Source organism: Pleurodeles waltl, chromosome 10, assembly GCF_031143425.1.
Source record: "Pleurodeles waltl isolate 20211129_DDA chromosome 10, aPleWal1.hap1.20221129, whole genome shotgun sequence".
NCBI lineage: Eukaryota > Metazoa > Chordata > Amphibia > Caudata > Salamandridae > Pleurodeles > Pleurodeles waltl.
In genome coordinates this window covers 884,932,102-884,949,252 of record NC_090449.1, presented here as the reverse complement: position 1 = coordinate 884,949,252, position 17,151 = coordinate 884,932,102, and the positions used below count along the sequence as shown (strand labels likewise).

Here is a 17,151-nt window from a genome sequence, read left to right as displayed (position 1 = left end):
CAGCAACATGGTCTACGCCTCATACATTTACCAAACACTACTGTGTAGATGTGTTAACGGCACAACAAGCCACAGTAGGTCAAGCTGTACTACGAACATTATTTCAAACAACTTCAACTCCTACAGGCTGAACCACCGCTTTTGGGGAGATAACTGATTACTAGTCTATGCACAGCATGTGTATCTGCAGCTACACATGGCATCGAACGGAAAATGTCACTTACCCAGTGTACATCTGTTCGTGGCATTAGTCGCTGCAGATTCACATGCGCCCACCCGCCTCCCCGGGAGCCTGTAGCCGTTTAGAAGTTGATCTTGAACATTTGTAAATATATTACTTTAAACTTCATTATGTACATACGTATTCACTCCATTGCATGGGCACTATTACTAGCATACACAACTCCTACCTCACCCTCTGCGGGGAAAACAATCTAAGATGGAGTCGACGCCCATGCGCAATGGAGTCAAAATGGGAGGAGTCCCTCGTCTCGTGACTCGAAAAAAGACTTCTTCGAAGAAAAACAACTTGTAACACTCCGAGCCCAACACCAGATGGCGGGATGTACACAGCATGTGAATCTGCAGCGACTAATGCCACGAACAGATGTACACTGGGTAAGTGCCATTTTTCATATATATATATATATATACATATATATATATATATGTTCAATGGCATGTGTAGCTGCAGATACACATGCTATGTACAGGTCCTGCCATCTAGTGTTGGGCTCGGAATGTTACAAGTTGTTTTTCTTCGAAGAAGTCTTTTCGAGTCACGGGACCGAGTGACTCCTCCTTTTTGACTCCATTGCGCATGGGCATCGACTTCATCTTAGATTGTTTTCTTTCCGCCATCGGGTTTGGACGTGTTTCTTTTCACTCCGGTTGTTCGAGTCAGAAAAATATTACAAACTCTCTAAATTCGTCTGTATTGTTTTCGATCGAGTATCATCCATCATCGACATCTCGGTACCGGCGGGTACAGATTTGTACTTGCCCTTCGGGGCACCCGCGCCCAACTTGGGCCTGGTCGGGCCGACCAAAAGTATTGTCGAAGCCTCATGGACCGGACCCCGTTTAGATTCTGCCCTTGGTGCCACGCATCCCTACCCGGACCAACATCTGGTTTGTAACCTGTGTTTATCTCCGGATCATCAAGCTCATACCTGCGAGGCCTGTAGATCCTTCCGCTCGAAAAAGACTGAGAGACCGAAGAGCGCGAACGTTAGAGATGGCATCCAGAAGCACCGAACACCTCGTCGCAGAAGAGGAAATGATCCACACCGCCGTCTCCGTTCGGGGGTCCGATTACGAACAAGAGTCTGACATCGACCAACCAAAAACAGCGGGCCAGCACGTGAGTACGCTTGCCCCAACCCAATCCAAGCCCAAATACAAGGCCTCTGGGACGCCACTGCCAGAAGGCCATGGCTCCATCTGTAAGAAAACTACCAGTGACCAAGCAACATCTTTGGCACAGAGAAAGGCCACGCCAACAACAAAGCCTTTGGACTGGAGCCGAGACACAGGCTCTGAATTTATAAAACACCGACCCATCGAGTGGAAGCCCCGAAAGTCACTCTCTGAGCCGAGGCCAACAAGTACTTCAGGCCCTTCGATACCGAAAAAGCCGGCTTCCGAGCCGAAAAAGCATACATATACTGAGAAGCATGGACTTTCAAAGCAATTAAAAGAAAGCCATAGATTTGCTGAGGAATTGACACAAATGGAGGATTTTGATGAGAAACAGGCCAGAATACAAATCCATTAAGATACTGACAGAATCCTCGCTGCACCTTCTCTAAGAACAAAGAGTAAACTGGCCTTCCAAGAACGTTTGGACACTGATCAGCCACCGGCTAAACTGCCAAAACCAAGAGAAAAATCTCCGCCTCTTCAGTTTTCACCTCACCAGTCTCCTCCTCATTCTCCTCACCTAACTGTCTCCCTGCCTGCTACCCCCACTGCACAGTCTCCATCACACACTGTACAATCACAACAAGATGACTCTGATCCATGGGACCTCTATGATGATCCAGTTTCAGATAATTGTCCAGAGTGCTATCCATCAAAGCCATCACCCCCTGAGGATAGCACCTCATATACATAGGTTCTAGCCTGGACAGCGGCATTTCACAACGTGGCCATGCACACCAAACCTCGTGAGGATGGCTTCTTATTTAACACATTGTCCTCAACTCATGCCACCTACCAGAGTCTACTCATGCTTCCTGGCATGTTAAAACATGCACAGCAAATCTTCCAGGAACCAGTTAAGGCAAGAGCTATAACTCCAAGGGTAGAAAAGAAATATAATCCACCACCCTCAGACCCAATTTTTATTACGCAACAGCTACCCCCAGATTCTGTAGTGGTCAACGCAGCAAGGAAAAGGGCTAACTCCCAGTCCTCTGGGGACGCACCTCCCTCCAGATACGGAAAGTAAGAAATTTGATGCTGCAGGTAAAAGGGTGGCATCACAGGCAGCTAATCAATGGCGTATAGCCAATTCGCAGGCCCTAATGGCAAGCTATGACAGGGCTCACAGGGATGAGATGAAATACATTATTCTGCATATCCCCAAGGACCAACAGAAAAGAGCCCAGCAGATAGTAGAAGAGGGACAAGCAATCACAAACAACCAGATCAGGTCAGTGTTAGACTCCGCAGATACAACCGCAAGAAGTATCTATACGGCTGTCACCATTAGGCGACATGCATGGCTTAGGTCATCAGGATTTAAACCTGAAATCCAGCAGGCTGTCCTCATCCTGCCTTTTAACGAGCAACAACTATTCGGCACACAAGTTGATACAGCCATTGACAAAATGAAAAAAGACGCTGACACTGCCAAAGCTATGGGGGGCGCTTTTATTCATCCCAACATAGAGGCTAATTTCAAAAGCCTCAATATAGGGGAGGTTTTAGACCTCAACCATCTGAGCCATCTACCTCACAAGCCAAACCCTCTTACCAGACACCATACCAGACAGGGGGGTTTCGGGGAACCTACAGAGGACAATTTCCCAGATCTAGAGGAAAATACCAGCCCTCAAAGCAACCCACTCATACCAAACAGTGACTTTACCACCATCTTCCCTCACCACATTTCCCCTGTGGGAGGAAGACTGCAAAAGTTCCACACCCACTGGTTTCCCATCACAACAGACAATTGGGTGTTATCCATTATCCAACATGGTTACTGCATAGAGTTCACTCAAACTCCTCCAGACATTCCCCCAAAAACGCACAAACTTCCATCTCAACACATTTCAATGTTGCAGACAGAAGTACAGGCACTATTACTCAAACAAGCCATAGAACTTGTGCCACATCATCAGAAAGGAACAGGGGTTTACTCCCTGTATTTCCTCATTCCCAAAAAGGACAAAACATTGAGACCGATATTAGATCTCAGGACTCTCAATCTCTACATCCGATCAGAACACTTTCACATGGTAACACTACAGGATGTTGTCCCACTGCTACAACAGCAAGATTTTATGGCAAAACTGGATCTAAAAGATGTTTTTTCACATACCAATCCATCCAGCTTACAGAAAATATCTCAGATTTGTAATACAAGGAAAACATTACCAGTTCAAAGTGTTACCTTTCGGTATAACAACAGCTCCCAGAGTATTTACAAAATGCATTGCCGTAGTCGCAGCATACATAAGGAGACAACATATACATGTCTTTCCATATCTCGACGACTGGCTAATAAAAGCCAACTCTCAAAAACAGTGCCAACATCATACACGTTATGTAATAAATGCCCTACACACACTAGGGTTCTCAATAAATTACCAAAAATCGCACCTACAACCAGCACAAATTCAGCAGTATTTAGGAGCCACATTAAACACCCAAAGAGCACTTGCAAGCCCAAGTCCACAAAGGGTGCAATCGTTCCACAGCATATTGCCAAAAATCCAGCCAAACTAACAGTACACTGTCAAATTTGTCATGAAACTGTTGGGCATGATGGCATCATGCATCGCCCTTGTCCCAAACGCAAGATTAAGCATGTGGCCCTTACAACAGTGCCTTGCAAAACAGTGGTCGCAGGCACATGGTCATCTTCAAGATCTAGTGTTGATAGACCGCCAAACACACATATTGCTTCAGTGGTGGAATCTCACAAATTTAAATAAAGGGCGGCCATTTCAAGACCATGTGCCTCACGCCATTCTTACAACAGATACATCAATGATTGGATGGGGAGCACATCTCAACAATCACAACATTCAGGTACAATGGGACAACAAACAAAAACAACTTCACATAAATCACTTAGAACTGCTAGCAGTATCCCTAGCACTAAGAGCTTTTCAACCTCTTCATGTTCACAAACACATTCTTCTCAGAACAGACAATATGACAACAATGTACTACTTAAACAAACAAGGAGGAACCCACTCACCACAACTTTGCCTTCTAGCACAAAACATTTGGCATTGGGCAATTCACAACAGCATACATCTGGTAGCTCAATATATTACAGTGATTCACAATCAATTAGCAGACGGCCTCAGCCGAGATCATCAACAAACACGCGAGTGGGAAATTCACCCTCAAGTGCTTCACAAATACTTTCGCCAGTGGGGAACACCAGACATAGATCTGTTTGCCACCAACCACAACGCAAAATGCCAAAACTTCGCGTCCAGGTACCCACACCCTTGATCCAAGGGCAGTGCTCTATGGATCAACTGGTCAGGGATATTTGCTTACACTTTTCCCCCTCTCCCGCTCATTCCGTTTCTGGTCAACACAAACTCAAACTCCTACTTATAGCACCAACGTGGGCACGTCAACCATGGTACACCACATTGCTAGGCCTGTCACTAGTACCACACATCAAACTTCCAAACAGGCCGGACCTGTTGACACAAAACAAACAACAGATCAGGCACCCCAATCCAGCAATACTCAATCTGGCTCCTGAAATCTTAGAGTTTGGATATCTACATCTTCCACCAGAATGTATGGAAGTGATTAAACAAGCAAGAAAACCTACCTCCAGGCAGTGTTATGCAAACAAATGGAAAAGATTTGTTTTCTACTGCCAAGCCAAACACAACCGTAGACGAAACCATACAAGATATTGTAGGTTATTTACTCCATCTACAAAAAGCAAATTTAGCTTTTTTCATCCATTAAAATACATCTCACAGCAATTTCTGCTTATTCGCAAAATATACAAAACAAATCTCTATTTAGAGTGCCTGTCATCAAGCTTTCATGGAGGGTCTAAAACGTATCATACCTCCAAGAACGCCACCAGTACCTTCATGGAATCTTAATATCGTACTCACACTACTCATGGGTCCACCCTTTGAACCCATGCACTCCTGTCAAATTCAATTCCTAACATGGAAAGTAGCATTCCTAGTGGCAATCACTTCATTATGAAGAGTTAGTGAAATACAAGCATTCACTATTGAACAACCCTTTATACAAGTACACAAACATAAGGTAGTACTTCGCACAAACCCTAAATTCCTACCTAAAGTCATCTCACCGTTTCATTTAAATCAAACAGTGGAACTTCCAGTCTTCCTACAGCCAGACTGAGTGGCAGAGAGAGCACTACATATATTAGATATTAAAAGAGCTTTAATGTATTACATTGACAGAACAAAATCATTCAAAAAGACTAAAAAGTTTTTTGTCGCATTCCAAAAACCCCATACTGGTAATCCTATATCAAAACAAGGCATAGCCAGATGGATAGTAAAATGTATCCAAACTTGTTACCTAAAGGCTAAAAAGACAGCTGTTAATAACACCAAAAGCACATTCCACTAGGAAAAAAGGAGCAACAATGGCATTTCTAGGAAATATACCAATGACTGAAATCTGTAAAGCAGCCACTTGGTCAACACCCCATACCTTTACCAAGCATTACTGTGTAGATGTGTTAGCAAAACAACAAGCCACAGTAGGACAGGCTGTACTAAGAACACTATTTCAAACAACTTCAACTCCTACAGGCTGACCACCGCTTATGGGAGAAGAACTGCTTTGTAGTCTATGCATAGCATGTGTATCTGCAGCTACACATGCCATCGAACGGAAAATGGCACTTACCCAGTGTACATCTGTTCGTGGCATGTTCCGCTGCAGATTCACAGGTGCCCTCCCTCCTCCCCAGGAGCCTGTAACAGTTTGTTACATTTAAATTTGTACATGTGTATATACATCTCTATTCCATTGCATGGACATCTTTCTTTACACTCTATCACTCCTACCTTACCCTCTGCGGGAAAACAATCTAAGATGGAATCAATGCCCATGTGCAATGGAGCCGAAAAGGAGTCACTCAGTCCCGTGACTCGAAAAGACTTCTTCGGCGAAAAACAACTTGTAACACTCAGAGCCCAACACTAGATTGCAGGACCTGTGCATAGCATGTGAATTTGCAGCGGAACATGCTACGAACAGATGTACACTGGGTAAGTGACATTTTCCATATATATATAGTCTCTCACTCATATGTATACACAATAAGCATACATGCGTCTGGAACAATTATGCTTGGATTTCCCCATGGATTAGTTCCTTTTCGCCCTGCTCCTTCAGGGTTTCACCCGTCTAACAATTTATCTGTGGCAGCTGGAAGGTCATAGTTTCTCCCACCCTTCTGTTATTGTACAGTGCCTCCACTGAGGATTCAGAGTTTGGGCACACTCACTTGTAACATTAAGCATTTTTCTGTGACTGCAGAATTGAATCGTGCTGGTCATTACATCATGACTAGTGTATCTTCAATTTTTCCTTATTAAGAGTTTAGCTATGGACCAATTATGGATGCATCTGGTAGACAATATTTATCTTGAAACATCACTGACCATACCCTAAGAACATAAAAGTGAATTGATGTAATATCTTTGCTTTGGTAGTATGTACAAGCACTGTGTTACGCACTGGAATGCTTTTATCACACTGTTTACGCAGGTTTAGCTACTACTGACACTGAACCAAACAAATTCGGTGTAGAGCAGCTAATACAGTACAAACCACTGAGAACTTAGTGACATAAACGAGTTGTAGGGGAAGAGTCTGACTGTTGTTGCACAAAGTGAACTTCAAGTCCTTTATTGAAACATCCCCTGATGACAAAGTTAGATTCTGGTCTGATCTTTTGCGCATTAATCATAATTGCACATCATTAATTATGTGCAGAATAGTAATCCACACTCACATTCGCATGTGTACATTGACATGATGCTATTGCCTTTGAACTGATTTTCATATGACCAAATAAAGTGCATTTTCTTGGCTTATGCTAACGGGGTCTCAGTACCATTTCGTTCTAAATAGATATCACATTTACTCTTTATTTCCGCTGCACGTATTAGAGCAGGTCATGTTTGTTTATTTCTGAATTACGCTGTTCTATAAGTAGACTGTCTAGTATGGGTTCAGTAATGCAACTTTCCTTCAGGCTATTCTACCTGCATGTGATATTGCATTATTTCACAATAGTTAGGGATGTTTTGAAACTAGTTTGTTCTGACACTCCGGATGACATTAGCATTGAATAAGCTAAATAAATATTCATGTAGTGGGATTGTGCTCAGGTGGTAAAGCTGCATGGCACTCTTTATGCTAATACTCAGATTTGCCAAAATTGCTATTCTTTTGCTCACATCACAATAAATCTGCACTTTCAGTGTTAGTCTATGAGAAGATTTCCTATACAAACCCTCAGTTTTAGGGGTGAGCCATAACTCTTATGAGACCTTTTTCGATTCTACTAGGAATGCTGCCTGATTTCTTTATTTTTTTATTTTTTTTATTTTGCTTCTCATTTGGAACTTTACCTATTTTTGATTTTGCGTATTGTACTGGAATGTCTTATTTCCAAGGGTCTTAATGCATTGACTTATGCATCTACACTTAAAATCCCTGTATTGTCTTTCAATCTTTGTAATAATTATTTCTAAAGGTTCCATAGCAATGTAGTTCATGTTTCAATTTAGAACATTGCCACCCAACATTATGTCTAATATCTAATGTTAAGAGAGTCCTTAATTTTCTCTTGGACCTGTCGGTGGTCTGTCTGTGGATTGTTTTCTGTGTGATTAGGGCAAATGCGGAAAGAGCATGCCTTTCACATTTATAGGAAAAATATTGGAGCTCTATAAATATATGAAACTGAAGAGCAAGAGGTCATATGGGAGACAGACTTATAAAAGTAAATGTTATTGTTGATCCATTACTCTTGCATTTTATAATATAGAAAACTTGTCTGACTGATTGACTTTTCAACATGATAAATGTTTTATTTTTGTTTTCTTCTTTTTTGCAGTGAAATGTTGCTGGGACCCGTACCTCAAAACTTCACCTTCCTTCCTAAACATAAGGCCAACTCCTATAAATAGAAAACTACATATTTTGTTTACTCTTTTAGGTGCTGCTGTGATTTCCTTTAAATAAAATGTTATTATTTTAATGGACTGTGTATTCCCTCTTGTTGCTACATTGAGTCCTGTATTAAACATTTATCTTGTTGTGGGTTTGGGTGCAATAGGGGTAGGAGAATACTAGAAGGCTAGCAGGTGTGCGTGATAGAATACCTGAAAATCTGTTTGTCTGTAGGATGGCATTTCAGAGACCTTGTTGGTTTCCCAACATTCTACCACAAAATGCTTCAGTATGGAAGCAAATTTGCTAATATACTTTTAGGCATTGTTGGTCCCCATGTTCTGGACCTATATAGGTTTGTACGTATAGAACTTGTAGAATGTGTAATCATTCTAGCAACACAAAAAGATGATGGACGAAATTCTAAACATTGTCAAAAACTCACACCCAGTCACAGATCTGGGTTAAATCCGTCATTTTTTTGCTCACCATGCCACCCCAGTTTAGACCTTGCCATATTCAAATTAGAGCAGGGTCAACTGATTTGCATTTGGCCGAGTCCAAACTGGGGTGACGTGGTGGGCAAAAAAAAAAATGGATTAAACCCAGATTTCTGTGACTGGGGATGAATCTTTGCATTGTTGAGCATCCTGTCCATCATCTGTTCTTTTTGGCTTTGTCACCCTAAGTGGGAAGGGTATGCCCAGAAATGGGTCCCATGCTCTCTGCCCCCTGGATTCAAGCTAGCTGGCTGATGAGGGGTGATAACCCAAAACCAGTCCCAGGATGCTTGTTTCTAGTCCAGGGAGGACCTGGCTTGGCAGTTCAGGCTGGACTGTTCCCATTGGGAGCAGGGTCAAGACTGATTTACACATGGGTGGGTCCAAACTGGGGTGGCGTAGTGAGCAAAGAATCGATGGCTTAAACCCAGATATCTGTGAATTAAGGTGAATGTTTACATTGTTCAGCATTCCGTCCATAAATCTGTTCTTTTTGGCATAATCATTCTAAGCAAGTAGTCAGATGTTTTCCTGGGGATGTTTTTCTTTTTTGCAAGTCTCTAGCTTGCAGAATTGCAATGTCCTTCTGTGGCAATGGCTCTCAAATATATGAAACTTTTCATCCAAGATGGGCGGTGTGAGGTCAGCCACTGCATTGCATTTCTTACAGCACATCTTAATGATGACTCAAGCTTACAGGTTCAAACAAGCTCACCATGAAATCACAGATCAATACCATCTCCTCCACCTTTTTCCTCGCCCTGTGCATGCTACGTAAGATCTTCAAGTGGCTCCCCTTCCACACAAGAAGCACCATGACACAGGCCCTCATCACCAGCCGATTGGACTACAGCAACACTCCCTACATATGAATCACTGCACATCTCCTATAGAGACTTCAGACCATACAGAACGCCGCAGCCAGGCTCACCTTCAACCATCCCTGATGAACCCACACCACATCGCACCACACCTCAGGCAATTCCTCTGGCTCCCCGTTCAGAAGAGATGGTAATTCAAGCTGCTGACCCACACACACAAGGCACTACACAACCATGGACCGGTCTACATTAACCACAGCCTGAACTTCCATCACATCGCAGCACAACCCTGGAACAGCATCCCCTTGCAACTCTGGACCATCACCTCACTTCCTGAATTCCAAAGGGCCCTCAAGACTTGCCTGTTCAAATGAGCCTCTGGGACCTGCAAGCGCCTGGATATCATTTTGGGTGAATAGCCGCACTTTATAAATCCTGACTGATTGATTATAACAGAACATAGCTTTCAGTGAGGGACAGCTGTGGTTGAATTTGGTGACTCTTTTGAGATATGTATGTCCATAGAGGGAACTCTCAGTGGAATCAGGGTGAAAAAAGTAACACTAACAAAATGCAATTTCTAGAATAAAGTATGAGAGAGTAGAGAGTTTACCTGTAGTTCTGAAATGCTTTTAGAAGAGCTCTTTAAAAATGCATAAGGTGCAGCTCCTAATGCAGAAGTACCATGGTGCTGCATAGCAACCAATGTGTGGAAGTTAGAAAGATCATAAAATTAGCCCGTTGCTAGATGGAAAGAAGTAAAAAAATATATATTTGTACGTTGTCAATTAAAACATAACCTTGCAGTAAAGACTGGTGAATTAGCTGAGATTGAGATATGCTTGTGTTAATAATGGGGTCTCTACTTGGCAGCGGTATACACCCTTGTCCAAATAGGGACCACAGTCCTAGTCAGGGTGAGCCACCCACAATCCAAATTATCCTCTGCCCACCCTCTGGTAGCTTAGCACTGAGCAGGCAGGCTTAACTTAGAAGGCAATGCATAAAGTATTTGTGCACTAACTCATACAGTAACACAGTGAAAACACCACAAAAATACACCACACAGGTTTAGAAAAAATAAGATACTTATCTGGTTAAATTAAGATCAAAACGATAAAGATTCAATAAGAACAAGTGAAATGTGAATTTCAGAAGTTGTAGAATAGTCTCTTTTCAAGAAAATAAACAGTTAATGCTTGAATCCACAAAGTACCTGGTCTGCGTCAAAAATTACACACGAGGATCGCAGAGGAGGAGATGCGTGGAAAAATAGGGTGTTCATCGTTTTTTCCGGCAAAGGCACAGACGTGTTGTTTCTTTTCCCGCAGCATGGGGTTTACGTCGATTTTGGGCACGCAGTCTGGGTTCCTCACTGCAGCGGGGGGGTCCTTCTTTGCTGCCCAGGGACGGACGGGAGAAATTCTTGACGTGCTGGAGAAGGCACGGGTGCTTGCGTCGATCAGGTGAGGTGATGTGTCAAATTTTCAGTAGCGAGGCAGGCGCTGCGTCGATGTTCCACTCGGGGAATCGGGCTGCGTCATTCCGGCTTGGCTGTGCGTCATTTTGGTAGGGCCGTGTGTCAAATCTTTGGTCTCAAAGCTGGCGCTGCGTCGGAGCTCTACTCGGGGGACCGGGCTACGTCGTTCCATGTCAGCTGTGCTGCAATTTCTTGGTCGCAAAGCAGGCTGTTCGGCTTTCCTGGTGGGCCATGCATTGATATTCAGCGCACAAGGAGTTTCTGTAGTTGTTGAAGTCTTTTTGGCCCTGAGACTTCAGGAAACAGGAGGCAAGCTCAATCCAAAACCTTGGAGAGCACAAGGCAGAAGGGCAGCAGTCCTTCAAACTAAGCAGGCCAGGTGAGTCCTTTGGGCAGACAGGCAGTACCTAGGTCCAGATGCAGGGTCAATTTCAGGAAGTGTCTCAGTTGGTGGGGTCATAGACCCAGTTTATATACCCAAAGATGCCTTTGACGTGGGTGAGACTTCAAAGAGTGGTTTTGAAGTGCAAAAGGTCCCCTTTCAGTACAATCCTGTCTGCCAGGGACTCAGTAGGGGGTTTGGCAGTCCATTGTGTAAAGGCAGGCCACTGTTCTTTGAAATGTAAGTGTCAGGCCCTCCACCCTCCCAGCCCGGGAAGACCCATTCAGTATAAAGATGAGTGCAGGTGTGACTGAGTATCCTGTGTTTGTGGTTGTTTGGGTGAAATGCATAAGGGAGCTGTCAACCAGCCAGACGTGGATTGGAGACAGGCTGTAAGGCACAGATGGATTTTAAGTGCAGAGAAATGCTCACTTTCTAAAAGTTGCATTTCTAGAATGGTAATATTAAATCGAACCTCACCAATAAGCAGGATTTTCTATTACCATTATGGCCATTCTAAATATGACCTGGTTGCCCCTTTCAGATCAGAATCTACCACTCAAACAGTATATGAGGGTGGCCCTAATGCTAGCCAATGAAAGGAGAGGCCTCACACTAGTGGAAAATGAATTTATGAGTTTTACACTACCAGGACATACAGAAGACAAATGTACATGTCCTGCCTTTTGCCTACAAAGCACCTTGCCCCATAGGTTACGTAGTGCCTACCTTAGGAGTGATTTATATGTAGGAAAAAGGGGAAGTTAAGGCTCGGCAAATACTTTTAAATGCCAAGTCGATGTGGCAGTGAAACTGCACACACAGGCCTTGGAATGGCAGGCCTGAGACATGGATAAGGGGCTTCTTATGTGGATGGCATAATCAGTGCTACTAGTAGTATTTGATTTACAGGTCCTGGGCACATATAGTCCACGGTACTAGGGACTTACAAGTAAATAAAATATGCCAATTGGGAATGAACCAATATTACCATGTTTAAGGGAGAGAGCATATGCACTTTAGCACTGGTTAGCAGTGGTAATGTATTCAGAGTCACAAAACCAGCAAAACTGTCATAAAAATGGAGGGGGGCAGGCAAACAGTTGGGGGATTATCACCCTAAGGCTGTCAGGTCTAACAGCTCGTTTGGAGACAAAGTATTTCAACAATGTATGAAAAATGCATTGGAGGTTAAAGTCTTATTGAAGGTGTAAACATGTTCCACATTAGAGGAGAAACTGCAGTAAAATCCTCTGGAGAGAATTTCACACTACGTGGTTCAGGGATACACAAACAAAATCAGTCCTTGCTTGTGGGCAATCTGGCGCCATCAGCGCCCTGCAGCTGGACAAAAAAAATTGTTGACCAAGAACCAAGTATATTTTGGGGCATGTACCGGAGATTGTGGTGAAAAAGGAAGCTAAGGAAATGTGAAAAGAAAATAAGTAATGTGATAGATTTTCAGGTGCCATATATGTCCGACAGACGAACAGAGCACAGACTTCAGTAACAGACATAATAAATTCATCTAACCATATTTCTATATGTTCTTCCTGTGCATTATGAAAAGAATAAAAGTAATGAGAAGTGTTTGATTTTCAAAGGTGTCCAGTGCTTTAAGTGATTCCCATAACATTACACACTACATATTGGAACCAGAAGTATACAATTGCCGTTCCTAAAGACCATCTTCATTCAGAGCTTATGTAGACATAATGTGTGAGCATGTGATTCATGAACAGCGAACCACATTGAACCTCTCTTCTCCTGTGATCCGGTTGTTCTTCTTGCAGATTCAGCAGCTGGGTATGGGTAGGAGAGAATGTTATCCCTCATTCCAACTAACTCAACCTAATATACCACAGTCAAGGACTGATAAGAGACTATTCTATTCCCTACCCCTTACTTGACGGGGGGGGGACCCATAGCACTTGATTGTAGTAAGAAATATCAGTGCACAGGTTTTAGACCATGGCACAAAACTCTGGCTTTCTGTTTCAAGTTATTCACAGTTAGTGACACATGCAGGCCTTTTAAAGACATCTCCCATTTGTGAAGCATTTTATTAGCATTTCAAACTGTATAGAACAGTACTTTGCAAACCATGTAAACAATAAGTGTACCGTACATTACTTTATCTGTTTAACTGCAAACATGCAACGCTTTCCCACCCACTACCCCTCCTTCTCTCATCCCCCACTGCCCAGGGAACCAGTCAGTTTTCAACAGCTTCTCTCAATTGTTTGTTGCCACTTCAGGGACATGGCCCATAATGAGGTACCCAAACTAATCCTTCCACTTAATTCACATCCTCTATCCATTTTTCACTTACACTCCCCAAGCAGCTCCTGCAAGACAAAACTGTTTCTCTGGGCACTTCCCTCTTTTTGTATAATACATAATTTTTTTATGCTTTTTCCCAGCAAGGCACAAGTTTTTTTTTTTTGTTGCTAATTCGTATTGCATACAAAGTGCAACATTGGCACCTTTTCTATGCTCATCTTTAATAATGACTTTAAATAGTGCATCAAGTGCAAATGTAAGTTCTCTGCATCTGACACTGACCAGGCCACTGTTGCTTATCAGCCACTTCCACCAACGGGTTCTTTCATTTGCTACTCTGGAATCACACCAGCATCACTGAAGAATCATCTCCTATCAGGAATTAGCTCCTTTTGCTGCCTAACCAAGGGCCAATACAAAAGCAGAACATTGATTTCAAGTATTGGAAACTTGAATAAGATGGATTTGAGGTGTAACTGTATTTATGCAAGTTTGCCACTGTATTTTCCAGAGCCCTTACCTACCTGTTTGTAAGGACAATCTTTCAGGCACAGAACATAGGTATCTCTTGGTAGGAGGTGAGTAGCAAGACACTGACTTGTTCGATGAATGAATGAACCTTATTACTGTGCGAAAGGATGTCTTGGTACTTTATTTTGAATGGGGCCAAAAAAACAGAATCCAAGAAGGAGAGGCAGAACAAATACCATTGGAGGGAGGTGAAATAAAATCCAGGTATTACGTTTCTTTTAACAAATGTTTGTGAACACCAATCTCCAGAAGAGAAATTCAAATCTTAACTGTCAGACCTGAGAATACTATCCCGAAAAAATAACGTCCAAAGAGCTGATGGTTAAAATGTTGCACACTAATGTTAACTTGGGATGCACGGAGGGGAGAGAGACAGTGTGGTGACAACAAACAACTTTTCTGCAACCTAGATTGGTACAGTAGAACTGTGAAAAGATGAAATCTACAGTTGGGTTATGTGCATTACTTAGTTGTGTTTCCTAAAATGAGGTCTTTTTCCAAGATACTGCAGCACTGAAAAAAGTAGTTTGTTATCAACACGTCATCCAGATGAGTTTAGTGTGGTAGGTTCCTTTTGTTCATAGATATGGACATCATAATGCTAAGATGAGTGTTGTTCCACAATCACAACCAACACGTGTTTCATCACAACAAGTGACTTTTTCAAGGCTTACTGGGTATGCGAGTCCTAACCTGGAAAAACCACAAAAGCACCTTGCCCACCTGAAATGGCTCATTGTCCCTGCGATGGATCCAGTAAACAAAGCATGTTGCACTTTATGCTGTTTTTTAAATTGAAGGTGCAATTTAGTATTTTATATCAAACCCCTCTTTATTGCCCAAAATATAATAACACTCCAGGCTGCAATTAAATTTTGATTTGATCTTAACAACCCTCACTTGTGTTATAATGTGGTGTTCTATATTTTAAATTCTATTGACGTTAGGAAAAGTCTCAATTTTTAGATGTGTAGATAGGATATGAATATTTGTGATGTTTTATGTTCATTTGTTTTTATTTTTTTATGAATGGTGATATCACGTCTATATTTAATCATTTATTTATGTACTTATATGGCTATTTTTGTATATACTGAATAAAGTTCACAAACCGAAACTGACAACGGGACGAAGGTTATCAGTTATTTATGCCAAAGGTGCCACCCACACTAAGAAGGGGGTTGGACACATTATTTGAAGTACTGAGAAATAAACTGGAAAAAGGTATGGCAGTGGTCAGACGATAGGAGTAGGAGAGCTTAGGTGACCACTGTACCATGCATGCTAGTATGGATGGCATGAAGCATGCACTTACAGTACCTCTGACTCCTTTAAAGAGAGCCAGAGTGGAGCAGGTCTTAGTGTTTTTTTTATTTTTTATATATATATAGAAAAAAAGAGTACACCCCAGGCTGGTTTTAGCTTAAGAATGTATTTCTCTTCTGCCCAGACATTTATCAGAAGCTGGTGCATTTTTCTAATAGACACTCAAGACTAAAAAGGTTGTTTATTTGTTGTAGCGTGTCTACTGAAGGTCATCTGAAAAGCAAATACATTTATGGATACTTCTCACCAGTGAGTGCGCAAATATGCTTCCAATAAAATTGATGAAAATATAAGTGATTAAAATTAAAAATGATCATGTACATGAACGTAACTGTTCCTTCAAGAGATGCTAGTCCATTGATTTAGCATGTACAGGGCCACAAGCTAAAATTAAAAACAAATAGTCCTTGCGCCTCCACTCCCTCTTTGGCATATTTTGGAGGAATGGAACACAGCAAAAGATTGATATACATGGAGCTTTCCGTGTGTTGATTTAGTTAGGAATTGGACCTATCCATCCCCCAATGTGGATAGTGTGTTTCAGCCTCTTTGAACCATGTTTATGTGGGGCCTTCATCAGAACCTGGACCTCGTAGTGGTGCGGCTTTAAATATTAAATGCCAGTATGAAAATACATGCCCCTAATTTAGTTATGATAGGTATATCCTATAAAGTAGAGGTGTATACTTGCAATTTTGTTTGTTACCACGTGGTTGCTGTTACTCTTATTGAAATGCAAGGCAGAGGCCTACCTGTCAATATGCAGCAAATTATTAGTACTTCCCCCTAAAAGCCCAATCATTGGATATGGTTTATGGTTCTCTTTTTCTGGTGAAAAAAACACACTGAATCATAAAGCTAGTCTTTTTTAAACTGCTTATTAAATAATATTGATCTAAGAAAACTGGCCAAATCTGCTTCACAGGTGAACTAGAGCAATGATTGGATATAAGGCATTTTGTGTGGTCAGTTAAGTTCCTGTTGGCAAAATACATACAAAGGAAAAGCGCACAAACTACGGTTTGTCACAGGATTATGCATCTTGTTTTTTCCATTCCTGGAGGGCAGAAGCAGAACGTGTATTTTCACAGATGTACACACCAATCCATTTTTCAGAGAATGAAATAATTTTGCCCGGCCCTTAAAAAAAAAAGGCAGAAGACGAGATGTTCTCAGACGTTGTGAATAAATGAAACCGCATCTGGTAAGAGTGGCATTCGTAACATTATTCAATCTGATTAGGTCACACTACGAAAGGGTAGAATTAGAAGGACAGAGGTGAATCCAAGTAAATCAGGAGCTGTACACAAAAAGTGCCAAAAAAACCACTATCTCAGCTTTTGTTCCAGGTTCACCGATGTTGTTAAAAGTCCCTGCAATAAAGTGTAGAAAAGAAATGCACCTTTAGAAAAAGGGACCACTGGAAGGTCATTGCACAAAATTGGC

General features: G+C 42.1%; 1 protein-coding gene across 4 annotated transcripts in view; it reads left to right on the top strand.

Moving 5' to 3' along the window:
- DUS3L (dihydrouridine synthase 3 like) overlaps positions 1-8,470 on the top strand; it is a 218,283-nt gene extending 209,813 nt beyond the window's left edge. For all 4 annotated transcript variants that reach the window (XM_069211606.1, XM_069211603.1, XM_069211605.1 and 1 more), the window contains exon 14: positions 8,327-8,470. In XM_069211606.1, coding sequence (XP_069067707.1) covers positions 8,327-8,399 — 73 coding nt within the window. In that variant the 3' untranslated portion in view covers positions 8,400-8,470. The remainder of the gene's footprint in view (positions 1-8,326) is intronic.
- The last annotated feature ends 8,681 nt before the right edge of the window (positions 8,471-17,151 follow it).